General features: G+C 44.3%; 1 protein-coding gene across 8 annotated transcripts in view; it reads right to left on the reverse strand.

Moving 5' to 3' along the window:
* fmnl3 (formin-like 3) overlaps positions 1–19298 on the reverse strand; it is a 35871-nt gene that overhangs the window by 4601 nt on the left and 11972 nt on the right. For 3 of the 8 annotated variants that reach the window (XR_005233500.1, XM_017415137.3, XM_037976986.1), the window contains exons 2-25: positions 15217–15300; positions 15018–15098; positions 13776–13852; positions 11054–11137; positions 10514–10660; positions 9606–9714; positions 9384–9460; positions 8903–8996; positions 7147–7221; positions 6775–6885; positions 6539–6688; positions 5904–6005; positions 5374–5722; positions 4941–5024; positions 4728–4852; positions 4382–4584; positions 3996–4299; positions 3825–3905; positions 3614–3743; positions 3373–3533; positions 3150–3251; positions 1560–1652; positions 1341–1464; positions 29–143 (exon numbers count right to left, since the gene is read on the reverse strand). Coding sequence is in view for 7 of the 8 variants with exons in the window: in XM_017415137.3 (XP_017270626.1) it covers positions 52–143; positions 1341–1464; positions 1560–1652; positions 3150–3251; positions 3373–3533; positions 3614–3743; positions 3825–3905; positions 3996–4299; positions 4382–4584; positions 4728–4852; positions 4941–5024; positions 5374–5722; positions 5904–6005; positions 6539–6688; positions 6775–6885; positions 7147–7221; positions 8903–8996; positions 9384–9460; positions 9606–9714; positions 10514–10660; positions 11054–11137; positions 13776–13852; positions 15018–15098; positions 15217–15300 (3039 nt within the window). In the remaining variant the exon portion in view is untranslated. Of the gene's footprint in view, positions 1–19; positions 144–1340; positions 1465–1559; positions 1653–3149; positions 3252–3372; positions 3534–3613; positions 3744–3824; positions 3906–3995; positions 4300–4381; positions 4585–4727; positions 4853–4940; positions 5025–5373; positions 5723–5903; positions 6006–6538; positions 6689–6774; positions 6886–7146; positions 7222–8902; positions 8997–9383; positions 9461–9605; positions 9715–10513; positions 10661–11053; positions 11138–13775; positions 13853–15017; positions 15099–15216; positions 15301–19298 lie in introns of all 8 variants that reach the window. The other 5 variants (XM_025005704.2, XM_017415139.3, XM_017415138.3 and 2 more) reach the window with 3 other exon arrangements.

Genomic DNA, 19298 nt, shown 5'->3' on the forward strand with positions numbered 1-19298 from the left:
GTGGGGGTATGGGAGACACCTGGACAACCTTGGCATTAGAGAGTGGGAGGGCTAGCAGTTGGCGTCTTCGCAGAGGTTGGCTTCACAGAAGAACCGTGAGCCGCGTTTAGCAGTGCGGGCTGTGAAGGGCACGCTCTTCAGTACTGGGGGGAGGAGGAGGAGGAGGAGGAGGAGGAGGAAGGGGGGGAGGAGGAAGAAAAAAACATGTCACACCTGAGACACTGGCATTTTGGGGGCTATATCTTAGTCGGGAGGCTGTAATAAACCCGAAAAGAAAAAAAAAAAGAAACTCTAAAATCTAAGGAGGAAACCTTGTAAAAGTCAAGTTTTTAGTGGGATTAGGACACGCTCAACATGTCCCTCAAAGACGTCCAGGGTGTAAAAGCTGACTGAATGTGCTGCTGGACACATGAGATAAAGTTAATGCGACATTTATACAGGAAATAATTATAGATTAGGGCAAAAACATCAGTTAACGTATCGGCTCTGCTGAGGCTGGAGACACAAATTACTTTTTTTTTCTTTTTTTTTTTACCCCATTTGAAGCTACAAATTAAGGATGTTTAAAATGTACATCTAAACCAGTGGTGTCCAATCCTAGTCATCCATGTCTTGGATGTTTCTCTGCTTTAACACATCTAACTAACAGGGTTCTGTGGAGCTTGAGGACATAATATGGACATAATTCAGCCACTGAATCTGGTGTGTTGGCCCTCGAATACTAAGATTGGACACCATGATGTTTTCCAAAACGTTTCAGTGTCTGACCTACAAATGAACAGCAGCAAAGACGTGTGATTCTAACTATCTTTGGTCAGAGTATGCAAACATTACTATTAGGCCAATTAAACAAGAGCATAATGGCAACTATTAGAATATTTTTTCTACTCACACCCACACGTTTATCTCTTATAACAATTATAGCAAAGTAGTGGTCATCTTAAGACCCTGAACTCAACACTTCACGACCCCAGCTTTAGAAACCACCCAAACCAAGTGTACTTGCATTTAAAAGGGTCAAAGTTTAAGGAGATCTTTGCCCAAAACAAATAATAATAAAGTTGAACTCTAATCCTGAACTTCTTGCCTGACTGGTTTCTAACAATCGAGGCTCAGCAGCTTCAGTAAACTTCAGGGCTGACTAGACGGCGCGTCGTGGAACAAGCAGCAGCTGCTGAGCCGCTACGTGCCGCGCTCCAGATGTGCTCGTGTTTGCACCACGTAGCACAAGGTGCACTTCAAAGGAGCGGAGCAGACCAGGACCACAGTCATCTGTAGCCTGGGAGCACTGGGGCTGCTGGCGCCCACATGGGCTCCTTTAATGGTTCTTTCTGGCCCACCTGTGATGATGTCCTCAATCGTCCCGTCCTTGCCCTCGTAAACAGGCCGGTGGTCTTTGGCTTGTCGCTTTCGCAGCTCTGCGATCAGCTCCTGCTGCTGCTGCCTCTTCTTATGGGCCTGGACCTGCACCAGCAGGGAGGAGACGTGTTTTGGTTTTATTCAGCACAGAGAAAAAAAAAAAAAAACACACGAGGGGTTTCACTCGGCTCGGACCGTACCTTGGGGTCGTGCTGTTTAGCCTCCTGTGCAAGTAGCTTCTCTCTCATTGCTTCCTCTTGCTTCTTCCTCAGCTCATTTTCTTCCACTGCATCCTGTTGAGAGGAGCAAAAGATGAGGCTTCTGTAACAAATAACTGCAGCTCAAATAAATCAGAGTCAACAGACGTGTGTGGCCTCTTTAAACACAAACAGGAAACGCATGCTTTGGTAAACACAACCACCTAATAAAAATGTATTTAGTCGTCTTCAGTTTCAAGAAATAGCTCAACATTTGAAAAAAAAAAAATGGAAAAAAAAGTAGCCAAGGGAGCGGGTGGGGACATTTTGCCTTCACTTCCCACGCTAAAAAAAACCCCCACAGCAGCTCAGCAAAAAATATCCAAACCCAAACACAGAGAGTCCATCTCGCCAGGCCTCGGGTCACGTGTTTGTGGCGAGCGCACGGTAATTTGGATCAATCAGCGTCCTACACAGGCAGCCAGGAGTGGGTGACAACGTTCAACAACTGCACCTCGTTAGGAGTTCTCTAATCTGCTCGAAGGCACATGGACGTCCAGCCGGTCACCTGCCAGGGAGGCATTACAGCATCTGTTTCTCCTGGAAACTTTTCCACAAACACGGCTTCTCGGGTGATTCTGAGGGGACTAAGCTGTCAGATATTTTGAATCTTTTCAACATTTGTCGCCTCGGGTGGATAAAATCAAACGCTTTTGCTCTTTGAACGAGACGTGAATACAAAGCAACAGCCAAAAATGATTCAGCTCTGTCTAAGTCTAACATATGCAGGAAACGAAAGAGAAACCGGGCTCGGACCAGAGATTTGTGCATCTAGTATTACACACCAGTAAAACTGGGTTAATGAAAATAGTACTCTTGAAGGAGCGTATATTACCTTCTGTCTTGTATGTTGAGCATAACTCTCACCCACAAACGACTAAAATGACTGAGTCAAAGCAATTTTTGTGTTTTCTACGGTTGATTATCTGTGGCAGCCGTAAGGAATCAAGCTGCCTCCAAACATTAATCAGTTGTAAAGGTATATTCAGGGATTACTTCCTGAGAGTTTCATTACATTTCGCTCTCTGGTCCACAAGATGTTTCGCTAACAGACAAACAAATGAACAGGCGTGCACAAAGGCAATTACATCATGGCCCGCCTTTCATTGCGGCGGCCGGCAACTAATCTAGACTGTATCAGTTTTATGCAAGAATAGCCTTTTAAATTTCATACCCACACGCCATATGACACCTGCACCCAGAAATCTTTGAGCTGTACGTTTCCTTGAGCAGAACCATAAATCCAGTCGGAGAACAATCTCAGGAAGTGTGTTTGTGCAGCGGGGCAGGGCGCGGCTGTCCGGAGTTAGAGGGTAAGAGGTAGACGGGAGGGGACACACACACACACAGCCTAAAAGCCACAGCTGCAGCTCTAAAGTCAGACCCAGCTGGCTTTTCCTGTTATTTGCCTTTGGACCTGAACACACCACGTCCTGTGCTAAAACCCAAACTCTGCTCCCCTCCGCTCGAAGCGGGGAACCTCCCATACGACCGGCGGAGAAAGCTGCCGGTCGGGGAGGCTGCCGTCCTCACCTTGTAGGCCTTGATGAAGCGCACAAACACGGGGAAGAACACCGAGGGCGGGGTCGTCTTGGCGCTCTCTCCGAAGTAGCTCACCACGCTGTTGAAGGCCTCCTAGAGTCCAAAAGGGGGAAGAAAGGTTTGTAAGCACTGTCGAGTGTGTGACAAACAGTCAGATGAAGGCACTTCGTGTCTATTTTTGAGGCTGTGGTTCGGTGAGTACGGTGCAGGGTACCTCTGCTGTCTTAGCGTCTCTCTGCAGCGTGTCCAGCTGTGCGTCACTACCCTGGACAAAACCCTTCAGGACGGCGTGATCGTGGAGGCTGCACTCCCTCCGGATCAGGTCCATGCCTTTGCCCAACTCTCGAACGTCAAGCAGCACGTTTTCCAGAGATACTGCACACAGTCAGGAGAAACATATGTAGCTAAAATCAAGGAAATGTCCAAAAAAAAAAATACATTTTGTGCAAACCTACCTGCGGCAGCTTTATCCACAAAGTGCAGTTCATTGTAGAAGTTGGCCAGTTCAGGGTACTTCTCCTTCACAATGAGAGCGATGTAGTGAAGCAAAGTCATTTTTCTGTCTGTAGATTTGGTGTCCAGCAGCTGTGTGAGAAAGGAAAATAATACTGATGACACGATCTACCAAGAGCGAGAAAAACTGGATTATATTTTTACATTACTCACCAGATCAAGACTTTGAAGTTTAAAGCCATAAACACAGCCTCGTTTGCTGCTGTTCATGTAGTTTCCCAAAGCTAGGATGATCTAAAAGCAGACCCCAAAATACGTGTTTTTATGCACAAAACATAAAAGTGAAGTCATCATAAAAGCAGCGTGAAAGTGAAGACTCCTCACCTCGAGCATTCTCTTCAGCTTCGGAGAGGACTTCACTGAACCGGACGCAGCGATGACCGCGTTCAGCTGCGGCGTGAGCATGTTCACGTTGTCTGCGAAGTTCCCGACGAACGTGATGATGTTCATTCTCTGGGTGAGCCTCTCAATCTTGCTGAAGTACAACATGAAGCGATCCTCCTCGGCCAGCTGGTCCAGGGGACGCCGCTCGCGCTCGTACTGACGGAGCACCTTCACCTCGGCGTCAGTGGGCAGGAAACGCATCAGGCACTCCACGAAGTCCACGGGTAGGGCCTTGAGGTCAAACCTGACGAGACACGGCACCGATCAGTCACCTTTTTTTTTCAACCCCGTGATTCGTTTCGTTCGTGCTCGCTGCGGACGCATACTTCTCTATCGCTTTGCAGATCTCCTCGGTGGTCTTGTTGGCCTTTCGCAGCGTGATGGCCAGGTTCTTGCAGCGGTTGGTGTCGAGAAGCGTGACCTTGTTCGCTGCTTTCTGGGCTACTTTGCTCTTTGTGCAGGAAAGATCGACAACAGGACCCTGCGCTCTGGTCTTAAACAGCTCCTCGAACTTCTCCAGATCCAGAACCTGCACAAGAACAACACTTTACTCTGTTGGTCTAAACCTCCTGGGAACTTATCTTCTCCTTCAGGCGGGTTGTGCTGATGGACAGCGCCGTCTATCCTGTTGGTCCTCCTCTGGTGACTTTAATTAGCATCACAGGAACGTACCTCCAGCACACGCTCATCGTCGATCTCGTTGAAGACCGTGCCGTTGATCTGATTGGGCTTCAGGGCCGTCCAGTTAAAAACAGGCAAGCGGAACTTGGTCTTTATGGGCTTCTTGATCCTGATAGCTGTGGGCAAAGTGCAAATACCCAATTGAGTTAAATGATGCTGTGAAATATAAAAAGTGTTCGAGAAACGTATTCGCTTTGCTCTCACCTGACAGACCCACGCTCAGGATGACGGAGGGAGACGCATCAGGCAGAGGAGGAGCAGGAGGAGGAGGTGGTGGTGGCACCGGTGCTGCAGTGAATAACATAGAAGAGGATTTGATAACAGCACATTCTGTTTCTGCGTGATTGTTTTTTAACTTTTTCAGTTGTTTTTTTTTTAATCCTGCAAAAAAGAGTTGAAAACAAACAGCAAATGGAGCCTTTCTGTTCACACATGACCACAAAGGAAACTGTATTGTTTCCTTTTCCTGTCTGGGTTAGATGAGCCGTGCTTTCACACATCACCTCACTTGGCATGAAAGAGCAAATAGGAGAACTGAAAATAACCCCCTCCTCTCTCTGTGAGTCCGAAATCAAGTAAGACAACAATCACATGAATGTGTCATCAGAAATAATCCCTCTGAGTCATGATGCATCACCTGAAGCAGACGGCAGGGGAGGGGGAGGAGGCGGCGGCGGAGGAGGAGGCGGAGGAGCTTCACTTGCTGGTGGTAAGCTGGTGTCCACTCCTCCGAGTTCTGTCAGCCCGGCCGTTGGACCCAGAGACAACTGGCCTAAATTCCCCAGGGGGATCCCGAGCCTGCCGCCGACGCCCAGCGGCTCGATGGTGATGTCACCGTCGGGTTTCTTGTGCAGGCGGATGGTGCCCTGCTGCTCCAGCTCCAGGAGCCGCTTCTCAATGTTGAAGTGCCTCTGGAACGCAGCATCCTTCTCCTTGATCATCCTCCTCAGGGTGTTGACCTGGGTGTTGGTCGACTCGTACGTCTCCTGCGCGGTCACCAGGAGGCGGCAGAGAGCACAAATGTGATGACTCCACAAGTTTAAGAGAAACATCCTGCTCGCTTGTGACCTAATTTTCTATCGCAGCAGATTTAGCGGCGCGCATCTGAATCTGATCTTCGCTAACACAAAGAGAAAGCGAAGCCATTTTCTTAGAAATCTTACTGACCCGTATTGCCTGCAGGTCCTTGTCCTTCTGGAGGAGCAGCTTCTCCAGGTCGGCTACTTTCATCATCGTTTCATTCTCCACCTCCAGCAGCTTCTCCGTCACCTGGGGATGAAGGAGCAGAGTGATGAGAGGGCATCTTTCCGGGCTCCACTCCCTCCCCTCTGCCTCCACTCTACAATCAATAAGAAATAAGATCTGGCCAGCAGCATGATGCAGCAGGAACAAGGCTGGGTTTTTTTAGTTTTGATTTGCACCACATTACACATGTTGCTCAGGAATCCACCAAGAATCTTCACGCTGATCCGCCCGCATCATTCCTGACCCCTGAGAGCAGCAGTTTGTTATGAAATTCCTCAAATGATGTCAGGGGCTGCCTACGACCTTTCCATGTGAAGGAGGCCCTTTTGCGCGGCAGCGTGGGACACACAATGAAGAACGGCCCGGCAACAATAATAATAATATTGTTCCGCACACAGTATTTCCCAGCATTCTGCCCAGCTATTATCCCCAACCACTTGTGAAAAGCAAACAGAGCGGATCTCTAATTGCCATGTTAGAAACAGACGAGTTAAGCGCTCCACAACAATCCCACAAGTGGAGCAGCGTTGGTGGTCCAGACTGGGTGGTGCACTCACATGGGACAGGTGCTCCTCCAGCTCCTCCACCTTCTCCAGCGCTGCGTTTTTCGTCTCTGCGTCTTCCAGGAGGCCACCCACATCAAAGACGTTGTCCAGGTAGGCCTGGATCTGCACCGACAGCTTGTCGCTCTCCGTATGTTTGCTTTTCTGGCGCGAGAAAGACCGGTTCAGAATTAGTGACACGTTACGATCACCCGAAGTCTCTACTTTAACCAGAACAATGTTTGCTTTACCTCCAGGTAGTCATCAAGTCCCAGCTTGGTGAACTCGTACTGCAAATGCACTCTGAAGTTCATGTCTTCGACTGAGTGGACCACAATGTTGATGAACTGCATGCAAGCGACCTGGACCAGAAAAACAAACAGACCGAGACCTCGTTCATACCCGGGGTTAACGCCTGATCTGCATCTGGGTCAGCACATCAAATCCATGCATCTTTGCACTTACACCTGGTGGTAAAACGTGGTTTTACTTGTGCAGATATTCAGATACAAACCAGATGTTAGTGGCACATAGAAATGGAACATTAGATCCATCCCTGTGTATCTTTTCTGTCAGACAGGTGCTCGCAACAAAAAAGATCTATATGTAAAACAAGGTCCTACCATGAAGTCGATGTTCCCCTCCTCACTGCGGAAGTAATCCATCAGTCTCTCAAAGCGATGCTTCTCTTTACAAACCTGGAACAAAAGAAATATAGAAATACATTTACTCTTCCTTTCATCCAGGTTGATGCTTACAAAAGTACCTCTAAACCAGAAAAACAAGACATTTTACAGTCCTTGTCTTGTGTCAGAATGTAACAATATATCCAACCGATGCTAGACTAAATATGATATCCTGGAATGTAATGAAGTGCATTGCCTTGAATCCATTTTTGAGAAATTTTTATGTTGATGAAAGTTGTGGGTTAATTTTATTCTGAAAACAAATGACTTTAAGGACTTCCTGTTCTACCAAAGAGCACAATGATTAATATTAGTATTATTATGTAGTTTTTTGCTACTTTTAGCTTTTAGCTAGTGTTTTTTTTCTTTTGTTTAGCTTTAACAGCTCAGATTCAGTTTCTCCAACAAATCTCTTCAGTCATTCAGGACTCATTTCACACTTTATTTTCACAGAAAACGCTATTTCTCTAGTTGATGGTTTATAAGGATGTTTCTACATCACTGCACAGAATGGTTTTATTGCATTACCTTTTAGTTGTTAACAGATATAAAGTTTGTTTCTTTCAGTAAAACATCTTACAAATCCAAACAACATTTAGTACTAATGACTTTCTGCTTTCCTACAATTTAATCTCCTATTTTTAACTTCTGCTTTGTCTTAATTTACCTTTTTGCCCCATAAAGTAAATATAAAATATACTAAAAGAAATAAAAAATAAAAAAATAATTAAAAAGCAAACATCTTATAGACCCAGTGACCCAGTTGTGATGAAGTTGTGGATCCAGAACTGAATCGCTGCTTTAGCTCTGTCTAAAAACAACCCGTGGGCCTTCCTGTGAGATTTCACAGACCTGTCACTTTGCATTAATGCATCGTTTATGAAAATAGCACCACGGGATAATTATCATGTTTGCACTGGCGGCTTGATTAGCTCCTCTTTGGGGATTCGGGCTGCGAGGTAATTGTCCTGTTCCAGAGTTTAGATGACTGTGCAGTCAGAAACTGAGAGGCGAGGGAAATCTCTGAGGTCTGCCGGTTCCCACTGGGGAGCAGATCTTTATCATTGTTCAAGGCTGACTCACATCTGGTGTCTTCATGAGACTAATAACCACCGGCAGGCCACCACAGAGTTACGCTTACAGCCAGAGGAGTTGCCAAACTTAGCGTTGATTCTTTCACACAGATGCGTGGGCTTTTATGCTGCTTTTTGGACAAAAACTTGTAGCAATTTAATAAACTGGGGAATTTATCTCATTATTAGACCATTGATAGGTTAAAAATCTTACTTTTAACCAGAATCCTGAATGACTTTGCTGAGTTTTTAAAGCAAAAAGAATCATAAAAGCTAAAAGAAGCAAAACTCTGGATAAAAAGCTAAAAGGAGCTTAAGAAAACAAAAACAGAGCAATATGCAAAAATATTGTTTTCGAAGGACTGAAAGTGTCATTTTATTTGCAAATATTTGTAAGTAAAGTTAAATATATTGAAAAATAAAAAAGTTACAAAAGCCAAAAGTCATAGCACCCATCTCCGGAATGAGCTGAACGTTTTGATATATAATTGGTTAAAATAGCACAAAGTATGCAGAAGTAGGTAGACTGCAAAAAGCGTTTGGAAAATTTTTAAAAACAGGAAAACAATTGTGAGAATGCTAGAAGGGTATCATAGTTCTGTAAAAGTTGCTTTGGGCACCTCCTTGAAGTTGTCAAACGCTGAAAGGATGATCTCATGGCCTCCTCTGACGAGACAGACGGCAGCAAGCAGCTCGAGGACCAAAGCTTTTGTCCTGGAAGTGCAGGAGAGGCGCCTTCGTTACAACCCAGCTGAACACAGTTTAACTGCAAACAGGTAACGTCTGCGCAGCTATTTGGAAAATCCTCCAAAACTGCTGCGAATATCAACATTCGGTGTACAAAGTCGTAGCCCACAGACTTTTTTATGCTTTGTAAGTGTCTGTACTCCCAGCCTTCATTACAGAGTGAGGTTTACCACTAATCTCTCCTCAGTAAACATTCCTCTCACAGCCTGCACACACGCCTCTGATCCTCGACTTCAGAGAGAAGCCGAGCCCCGTGAAGAATGGCGGACGTATCGTATGAACCAGGCTTCAGGGTTTCCCCTATTGTTAGACCCCAGTCCTGATACTGTAGAGATGGGGGTCCTCAGTTCTTACCTCGGGTTCTTATTGTTCAGACTCAGGGCGATTTCATTGACGGCATGCGCATGAGACATGACCATGTTGAAGCCATACTGCACGAAGAGATGGAGAGACAGAGAGCAGGATGTGGTCAGAAAAACCAGTGTATATATTGAGCACAGGAAACACACTGTCTTATCTGTGTCAGACTGTGCATGGTGCAGCTCTGTTTAAGGTGGAGGTGACAGCACTGGGTACCTGGTAGTTCATGATCGCTCTCAGGCACATGATGCACACATGCACGTCATCTTTTTGACTCACGAGCCGGGAGTTCTTGATGGTTTTGCTGCTCGAAACTGATCCATAGCTGCAACAGATGGCAGAGGTTAAAACCTCCCAGTAATATAACGCTGAAATATTAAGTTATTCTGAGGTTGGGTTTTTTTGGGTTTTTTTTTTTTTGTTATTTTCGGTTGTTTATCTGACTTTCGTGTGACTTGAGTTAAAAGTGAGTCTCACAAGAAAATGAGAAAGAGAGAAAATTACAGAGAACGAGAACTAACATTGAAAAAAAAAAAAAAAAACTTTTTGAGGTTGCAGATGCATTATGGGAAACGCCTGGTTTCCTGGCTGCTGTCATCAAACCAAAATGTGCACGCACACCCACACACACACACACACTGCTGTTATGTAACAGACCTGAACAGTCATCCTGTGCACCTTTTATTCCTTTTCCTATGCAGTCTATAAATGGCCTGAACTGTGGTTATATTTTTTTTGCACATTTTTATTAACATCCCATTAAAAAACAAAAAAACAACTGAAAGTTTCTCTCATTTTAATCTTTTTTAAAAACATGCATTCTAATAATTCTTATCAGTCTTTTCATCTAACATCCCTGACTCTGTTAGCTGCCTGACATCTGCTGCTGCTCACAGCTGGATCTTTTCTGCAGACGGTGCGGATGCACATCTGGACAGATGAAGGAGGACCATTACCGAAGCATGAAGGGCCAAAGCTCATGTTTGATTGGGTTTGCGCAGAGAGCAACGGAAACAAAATTGCCCCAAACTTTTTGCATGCTAATCCGCTGTTTAAAGCATTCAAAGTAAGCAAAGCGAGCTGGTAGGAGGGAGAGCTGATTGCAGGGGGGGGGAGCTACGTACCGCAGGACAGACTGGCGGGCAGAGCGCACCAGAGTGTTGCAGAAGGGTTGGGCGCTCGAATGGTGCAGATCCTCTATGGACCTGCTCCATGATTTCGCCTTGTCCAAGAAGCCATCCTCCCCTTTTTCCGTCCCCTCAAAATCCAACCTGGGCCACATACAGACAGATGGAGAAGCCGACACAGAGGCACAGGGGGGGGAGATGAGGGATCGGGGGGAGGTTAGGTTAGCGAGGCAGCTTGCTTGAGAGCCGGGGAGGGGAGGGGGAGTTATCACAAAAACTTGACAGGAAGCTGTATCATAAAGCTCAGCACAGGGATTCTGACCCATTCAGGCAGCATATAAATCATGTAGCATCGATCCAGAAACACATTCATGTTTGCAAACACATCCGAAGAACGCAAGAACACATTTTAGATGCACAGGCAGCTTCCTACAGGCTCCGCAGCAGCAGGATTCACAGCCCAGCCCAGTTCTTAGGAAAAGGTTTTGGTGATGAAAGGTGTGTGTGTGAGAGAGAGAGAGAGGTGTGTGTACTTACATGACTGCACACTGGGCAAAGGAAAGGTACTCCACCAACACATCCAGACCTCTGTTCTCATCATTGAGGAACTCCCTGACCCACCTGGGACATCCGGGAAAAGAGAGGGGTCAGCAGGGCACCAAAAACAGAAACACACCTTCACTCTACTGTTAACGACTACATTTTCCACTTGGATGGAGAAGAAAGGACAAAAAACAGAAAGAAAACTGATTAGTGTGAGTCCTAAACCTCACAAAGAATCGTAAATTTGTAGTCTTGTAAAATCTGTTTTTTTGGGAGGGCTACTTTCCTTCTATTAGAACAACATTAAACATTAAATTTGTCTTGATGAGAATTGAACTTCTGGCAGAGTTACTGTAACTTGCTCAAGAGGATTTACAAGAAACAGGAGGTAAAATAAAAGAAGTTGTAGATGGTACCAACAGAGCAGATAAGACAAAGACAGAACTTGTGTAAATTAGGCCTAATCTACACACCAAATACCAAAGGTTTATGAATTCCAGCTAATGACCTTCTTATGAGTAAATTATCCCTGATGGGTCCAGGAAGGAACGATGACTGGATTACAGTTTTCTTGGCAACAATCAGAGCAGTAAAACGTCTGTTTTTCAGACTGTTATTTAATGAAAACAAGTTTTGCAGTTCTACTTTTTTTTACTGTAAAAACTCTTGAGGAACACCCACATCATGGACAAAATAAATCTATTAAACTTCTGACTGTAAAAAAAAAAAAAGAAAAAACAGCAAAGTTAAATCCTACTTTCTAAACAGCAGCTTCCTAAAACAGGCCGGGCGGATACAAATCCAAATCCATTCAGATTAAAAGCCATTATTGCAAGTTTTTTATTTTTTAGCGATCCACAAGGATTTTCCATAAATGCTCAAATGTTCAAAAAGCGCATCGCTGCAGAATAGCTGATTTTCTTTCCAGACTGCTAATAAGCTGCATCTTTTATTTGAGGTATGCAGATCCGCCCACCAGGGAAGCATGAGTGTAACATAATGATATTGGTAAGTAAAGAGGAGAAGAGTCTCGGCTTCAAACATGACGTTTCGACCAGTTTCAGACTTCTGTCTTCAAGGGAAAAATCACTTTTCTTTGATGTGTATTTCTGTGTAACTTTGCATCTCTACCTAACGTTCTCCAAACGTATATAGGTATCTATTCCTCAAACGGTTTATGTGTCATCTGAGTCAACTTTGGCCCCATGAACTTGTTATAGCTGCATGTTTAGACACCTTTCCTTTGAAATAGAGGGATTTTTCATATTTGAAGGTGCTTTCACTTTCTGTCGTCCATTCTGTCGTTCAGCTTGTTTCAAATCTGGTGAAATCTGGTTTCTTCCTCATTTTGTCATCTGTTAAAGCAATGCCGATGTTGCATTAGAATTTATGTCACGGACAGAACCAGAAGAATGCATGAAAGTATTCCTTAACAAAGTTTTCCTCGCCCTTGAATGAAAGAATTTGGGGAAAAAGTCAATGGAAACAAAAAAAAAAAAAACTGGCAAAAGCAAGTCAGGTTTCATATTTCGTCACCATTTCACTTCTGTTTTCCACAGAGAGAAACGATTCCAAACAAAGGAATTCCCTCTGCGACTGAAGGAAGAATGTAAGGGGCATAAGTCTGGGAGAGCTGGGTTCAGGTCGGAGCCCTGACACTGAACAGTATTAGGTCTGCCTTCCCCCGCAGAACCCGTTCAATTCCTCCCCTCTTCTTCAGGAAACTCCGAGGGGCAGGATCGGGGTAAAAGGTTCCTAAAATAGTCCGTGAGCGCTGGTTATGATTAGGGGCTGCGAGTCAGCCAATGGATAAGCCAGGCAGGAAACCAATCAAGCCCCTAAACGAAGCAGCAGAGGGAAAGAGGGGGAGAGAGAGAAGGGAACAAAGCAACAACAAGAACAGAGCGAGGAGGGAGAAGAGAACGGGGGCAGAGAGGTAGGTTGATGATCCGTTTCCTGCCCCAGCCTCTCGATCCCTCCTCGTCTGTGAGCCCCTTTTAGCTCCGTCTGCTTCTTTCCAACCAGTTGTTTTTTCAGATTGTCTTGGCAATGTTAGGAAAACACACACACACACACACACACACACACACACACACACACACACACACACAGAATAAATCAACATCTGTTACACTCAATCCAACCCACAAAAGTCTTCTGAATTAAGGTCTCCTTTTCATTTTTTTATTTTTTTTATTTTCATCTTTCTGGTGATTAAAACCTGATTGTGTTTTGTTTTGGTTTTTGTTTGTTTTTTTGCCTTTTTTCTTTAATTTGAAGTTGTCACTGCATCACGTTTTAACACCCAGTCATTTTTCTTATATTGTTCCTCTACTATACCCAAAAAGTGTCCTTGTGGGTTGTTTTTTTTTTCTGCTTGTTTTCGTTGTCCAGCACTCCACTGGTCAGCCAGGCTTCCTGTCCCTCTGGCATACACACAACAAAGCTTCCTGCTCAGCACTACGGGGGAGTGGACAAGGACACACACAATGGATGCCATCTGGGCATTATGAGGACCAGCTCTGCAAGGTAGAGCCGCAGGGTTTGGCAAGCTAGAACAATATGGTGGGATGCGGGGGAAGAGAGGGAGGGAGGGGGCGCCCAAGCTCACAAAAGAATATTCTTCACAAAAAAAAAAACAATAAAGCGGTTTCCCCGATCTTTGTGCGCCAGTAATTACAGCTGTGCACTTTATCTGAAGATAAGAGTTGATTACCCAATGTGGTTAGTCCTCAGAGATATCTCCAGCTCCCTCAGGACTTTTGTGGATTCCTGCACACGCCTGCGAAACTTCTGTAGGAAAGAAAGAAAGCAGAGATTAATTTCTGTGGGTCCCCTTCAGATGTTTTGGAACGGGGTTCTGTAGAAGGGTGATAAGCAGTTATTATCTCACCTGTTGGTATTAACTTTTTGCTGGAGAAAAAGAGTTTAATTCTGACCGAACTGACGAGCTAACGGCTCAAGAATAAAGTGGACTCTTGCCATCTTAAAACAGCTCCAATCCCCAAAACATTCATAGTGGTTTGTGCAAATAATTTAGAAACTTTTACATCACTGTTTTTTACACATTACACAGTTATTTCCTATCATTATAGGTAAGCTAGCAGCTAGCTGTAGCACTTATTGTGTACCCTGAGGCACCTCCAGCACAAATATCATAAGATTTTTTTGCTGGAATAATTGTGTAAAATGTAAATTAATGGTGCTGTAAAGTAGAATTCACTCAAACCACCATGAAACGTCTGAGAAAGGAGTTTTTTTAGATGGTTCAGATCCACTTTAGTTTAGCTGTTAGCTTGTTAATCTGGTCAGAAGTAAACAATTTTTTCTCCAAATGGAGGTCAATTAAAAAGGTATCTATCAACAGGTGAGATATTAATTGTTGACAACCTTTCTGCAAGACCCCACTTCAGAAATTCTTACTTATCCCTGAAGAAAAAAGAACTTCACCAGTGACTGAACCAAAGTAAACCTGAACAGTTCAGACAAGGATCAGATATTTTTATTTCAGGTTTTTCAGTGGTTCTCAAACTATGGTGCGTGGCCCCTGGGGGGGTGGGGGTGGGGTTCAGTGCCATGTCAGAGGGGGGGCATGTGACTGCTCCAGTTTTTTATTTGGCCCTAAAACAGTTGTAGGCGGAACTAATATTTAGATGTTGTTGCAACTCAGGCTTATTTTTGTGCTGCACAAACCATGGCGGTTAGACGGACATGTCAGTGTGGACTCAGAGATTGGAAAAAAAAAAGCTGCTTTATATCAAAGCAGACAAAGATGGGAGAGATCTTGCTGTTTGAGATTTTAAAAAAAAAGAGATGTTTGCGTGTCTGAAAATCTAAAAGGTCTTCTCCCTCCAGAGAGGGGACGCAGCACGAAAAGCTTGAGAATCACTGACTTATCTGATTTCACTCAATGTGCAAAAATTAGTAGGGTTTCTTTTAAGACAACCTTTCGTCCCACCTTTCGTGTGACTCCGGGGTCTAAGTATCCTCTGAGCTTCTGGATGTAGGTGTGAGGTGGATTCTTCACCTGAAACCTCTCCTGGAGACACACAACAGAGAAAACAGTGACATGAGTTTGATGCAGGGAGTGTGTCAGCGCAGATAGAGCTATGACAGCAGGTGTGTGTGTGTGTGTGTTTGGTCGTTTCTAAGTTCACCTGGTCACAGATCAGGTCCCATTTCTTCTCGTTGTCATACTGCCTGAGGAGCCGGGCTTTGTCCGGGGGAAGGTTCATCGAGTTCTGAAAATATCAAACATTAGCATCAGTTCACAGAAAGACAGTTTATTTTATTTTCATCTCCGTTTGTCTATTTATAGTCGCTGTGACTGAGCCAGTGCTTCAGAGGCCTCTGGCGCCAGCGGCAGCAGGAAGAGCAAAATTTTAGGGACTTAACACCGTGACCTAACTTCCTGTGTTGACTTTCAGCATCCTGTTGAAGGAGATGATCCGGATCTCCTCCAGCTTGATTCTCACTCGGGCTGCGCTTTGTTTGTAACCACAACATGCTGCTATCGGAGCGGCGGTCTGCTGCCAGAACTGTCATCCAAACCAGCCATAAAAAAACACTTCAACACCATTCGAGATGTCCGCAGGCGGACTGTTTACTGGGCTCAAATTAAACCCTAAATGCTCCAATTTGTGTACGGCGACCACAGCGTTCGTTGAGACGGTTCATGTCCTCATGACAAGTGAAAAACTGCATGACAGAAGCTTGTGACTCATTGAGCAGAACGCTTGTAAACTGGGGGGAATTTTCAAAACGAGGAAAACTAAAAGTAAAAGAAACTAGCCCTGAAAGTGATCGCCTCAGCATTTTTCTTTGTAGACACAAGTGGAATTATTATTTTTTTTGTTTCCTAGGGAAGTCTCGCCATGACAAGAGCAGCCACAAGATCGACTTTTTTAACCTGCCGCTATAACTCAGCCTGCTGTCCACAATGCAACACTCTCTGCCCTTTTAACCCGCTCCGAGCCACACGTGATGTCCACAGCGCTGCTTGTTCAACTTTCCTTGGCTGGGAAAACAACACACCCGTCCCCATGACAAACCGCTCAGTCACCGGTAGAGGTAAAACGCTGCACAGGAGCATCAAAATTACCTAGTTGAGTCGTTCTCACGTGAGGACTTAAAGCTGAGCTGATAGGTCGGTGAGGAACGCACATAAAAGCTGTGAGACGAATGAAATAATTCACGTCTGAGAATGCCATAAGAGGGTGGGAAGCAGTGCCAAGATGTTGAGGATGGAATATTTTGACAAGACTTAAAACCTCACACAGAAAGAAAAAAAAAAAGAAGGTGGTGGGGGGTGAAGCAGCATGCATACCAGATGTTCAGAATTACTGGAGGAATGTGTCCTGTTTATAGTAGTAGTTTATGGTAGTAAATTTTCTCCCTCGTCTGACCTGTGAGCCACTCTTTCCTCTCCGGGGAGACATTTTTACCAACTTCTCTGACTTTGGGAAGGTTTTACTCAGATCTGAAGAGCAGCGTTTCCCGTTTTTATCTCTGCTTTGATAAACTGTCTAAGAGTTTTTATTTTTATTTTTAACCAGTAGCTGCTGCATATGTGTAACAAAGCATCAGTTGATAAATCTAAATAATAAAACCGCAAACACTTACCGCTCCTCGCCAAAAGCAAAACAATGGGTGATGATGTTTTTGCCTCTGTGTGTGTGTGTGCCTGTCTGTTAGCAACATATCTCTTGAACCAGTGGACAAATTTTAATGGAACTCCAAAAGTAATCATTGGATGCACATCTACAACTGATTCGCTTTTGGAGTCAATCCAATTCAAGATTGCCGCCACAACGAATCGCCCTCAGCCAACACAAAATCGGCTCTTACTCAGTCAGTTTTACAGATACTGAACTGAAATTTCATGTGATAGTAGCTGAGAGTCATTCACAACTTGTGCTCCAAGTTCTACCAGATGTTGGAAGACATTGCAATATCACACATAGTCTTAGTTTGAAGGATTAACTAATATTGGCTGTAATTTTGTTATTTCTATATTTGACAATCTTAGTCTAAATCCCTGGCATGAAAGGCAACAGGTGATATGCATTCCCTTAAGGTACGCCAGGCCTTTAATTTAATGTTGCTTAGCTAAAATTTAAAGTATATTAGAGCTTTACTCTCTTGTGGCTTTCATTCTTCCTGTTAAGTGGTTTTATTTTGTTTGGAAACCACGCTTGTCTTGACTCAAACGGTGATCATCTGGGAGGTTTTAAATTAGAACCAGTTCATCTAGTCTACTGTACTTTGCTCCACACAGGGGTATAAAATGACATTACCCACCTGCTATTGTAAGCAGCTACCCATAAGAGAACAAAAATACAGCTCAAATGTCAAAGGATGGGTATGGCACAGCATCGGAGCAGTACAAAGCTCAACACTGGATCCTTTGTAAAGCCAGTCTCAGGTCAGACCAGAAAGCCTGTGCAGGAGGAGAGGATGTGGGCAGCCTGGCGACACAACAAGCACAAACATTTTTGGCATTTCTGCCGTATTTTCCTCCTAAAATGGCCTAATGGATCCCAAACTTTGAAGTGCTGCTGCTCGCTCTCCCACAAAAACTGCCCTCTTTTGGCTTCTTATAAACACAGGAAGTAAAAAAGATAGCATCGGTGTGGGAGAAAGTGAAATGAAATTAGCTCAATTGGGTTACTTGGCTCGAATTCCCCAAACCTCGTCAGAGAGGAAACCACCTCTCTGCCTCCTGTTCGTCCGTCATTCAGACAAAACATGTTGCAGCTTCATCTGTTTGTTTACATCACCTCAGGCTCCGACAGATGGCTCATAACCACTTCTTTGTGCTTTGTTTACCGATCATCACTGAAAGACGTTGGCTCTTTTCGACCTCTAATGAGCAGGTTCGCATCTGAAATCATAAAGTCCGGCGCAGCAACAGGAAGGAACTTTCTACGCCTTTTGTTCCTTTGTCTTAACTCAATGGATGAGTATCTCTGGGTGCATCTGGCCTGCATGTTTCCTAGAAAATCAGAATCGAATTACTACAAAAGGAGACCTTGCTCTTTGCCTGTTTGCCCCGCAGTTCTACTTGAGTATGCATGACTGATCAGAAAAACAAAAGGAAGCAGCTGTTAAGGCCAGAAAAGACTCTGGAGAAGTTATCCAGACTTTTTTTAAATGTTTCATTTTGGTGTTTTATGTCAAAAGCAAACCTCTGAGGTTTATTAGAGGTGCCTGCTTGGTATAATTGGCATCTAATTTATTAGTTTTTTATGAATACGCCCAAAACTTAAATCAGAAAACTTTGAAAGGCTCTTTACAGGAATAATGTGAACCAAGACGAAGCTGAAACAAAAGTTTAGTTTTCCTGAATTTTCATGATTTAATAACACTGTTTTTGTTTAAATATTGTGAAAAAACCTGAGGTTCGAATAAGAAAATCCAAAGAGTTGATGCTTAATCTGCTCGGTGAATGCATTAAAAAATCAATTAGAGCTTCACTTAACTTTTATCCGGAAGAATGAGAGTCATAAGCTCTAATAAACTTTAATATTTAAATCAAAATATGATGCTGCAAAGCCAAAATATAGCACAAGCCATCCAGGTGAGGGCATGCACATTTTAAAACAGAAACATTTGAGCCATTAACAAAAGGTGAGCAGTTTAATGTGGCTCAGGGGGTCGTGTTACTGTTTAAAGAGGCGAGGGGCGACATCAAGAACTCAGAGGAGCTCTATAGGTCACGTACAGACCCCCATATCTGAGCCCACGGCCGCTTCAGACATTCGTTTCTACAAGGAAACTTCATCTGCAAGTCTGCAGGACAGCCGCCTAATCCAAACTGACTTACGATCAGCCTCGAGGTGAGTTTTATAACCGACAACTGGCGCTAGAAGCCCCAAAAGATACAAATGGAGAAGAGTGACAAAAAGTTTCCTGCGTGACTTCAGGAATACTCTCTGCTGAAAAGGTGTTTTACTTACAACTACTGTAAATCGACCCAAAATGGGAAAAGTTGTGTCCACAACAAAACATAAAAGGCGTCGTGCTTTGCCCTCATTCAGCACAAAGTGAACACTAAAAGGTGTGATCCTTACAACGATGGGTTGGAAATGCACGATGTGTGTGTGTGTTTTATCTACTTTGACAGGGTACACACAGGCTAGACTCAGTTATCAGGCAGCTGGGAAAGGAGTGGGTGGCTCGAGAGCTCGCGGTGCTGGACTGAGCCAGTCCAGACGTGGAGGCCCAGACAGAACTAAAG

The sequence above is a fragment of the Kryptolebias marmoratus genome, linkage group LG8 (genome assembly GCF_001649575.2).
Source record: "Kryptolebias marmoratus isolate JLee-2015 linkage group LG8, ASM164957v2, whole genome shotgun sequence".
Taxonomy (NCBI): Eukaryota; Metazoa; Chordata; class Actinopteri; order Cyprinodontiformes; family Rivulidae; genus Kryptolebias; species Kryptolebias marmoratus.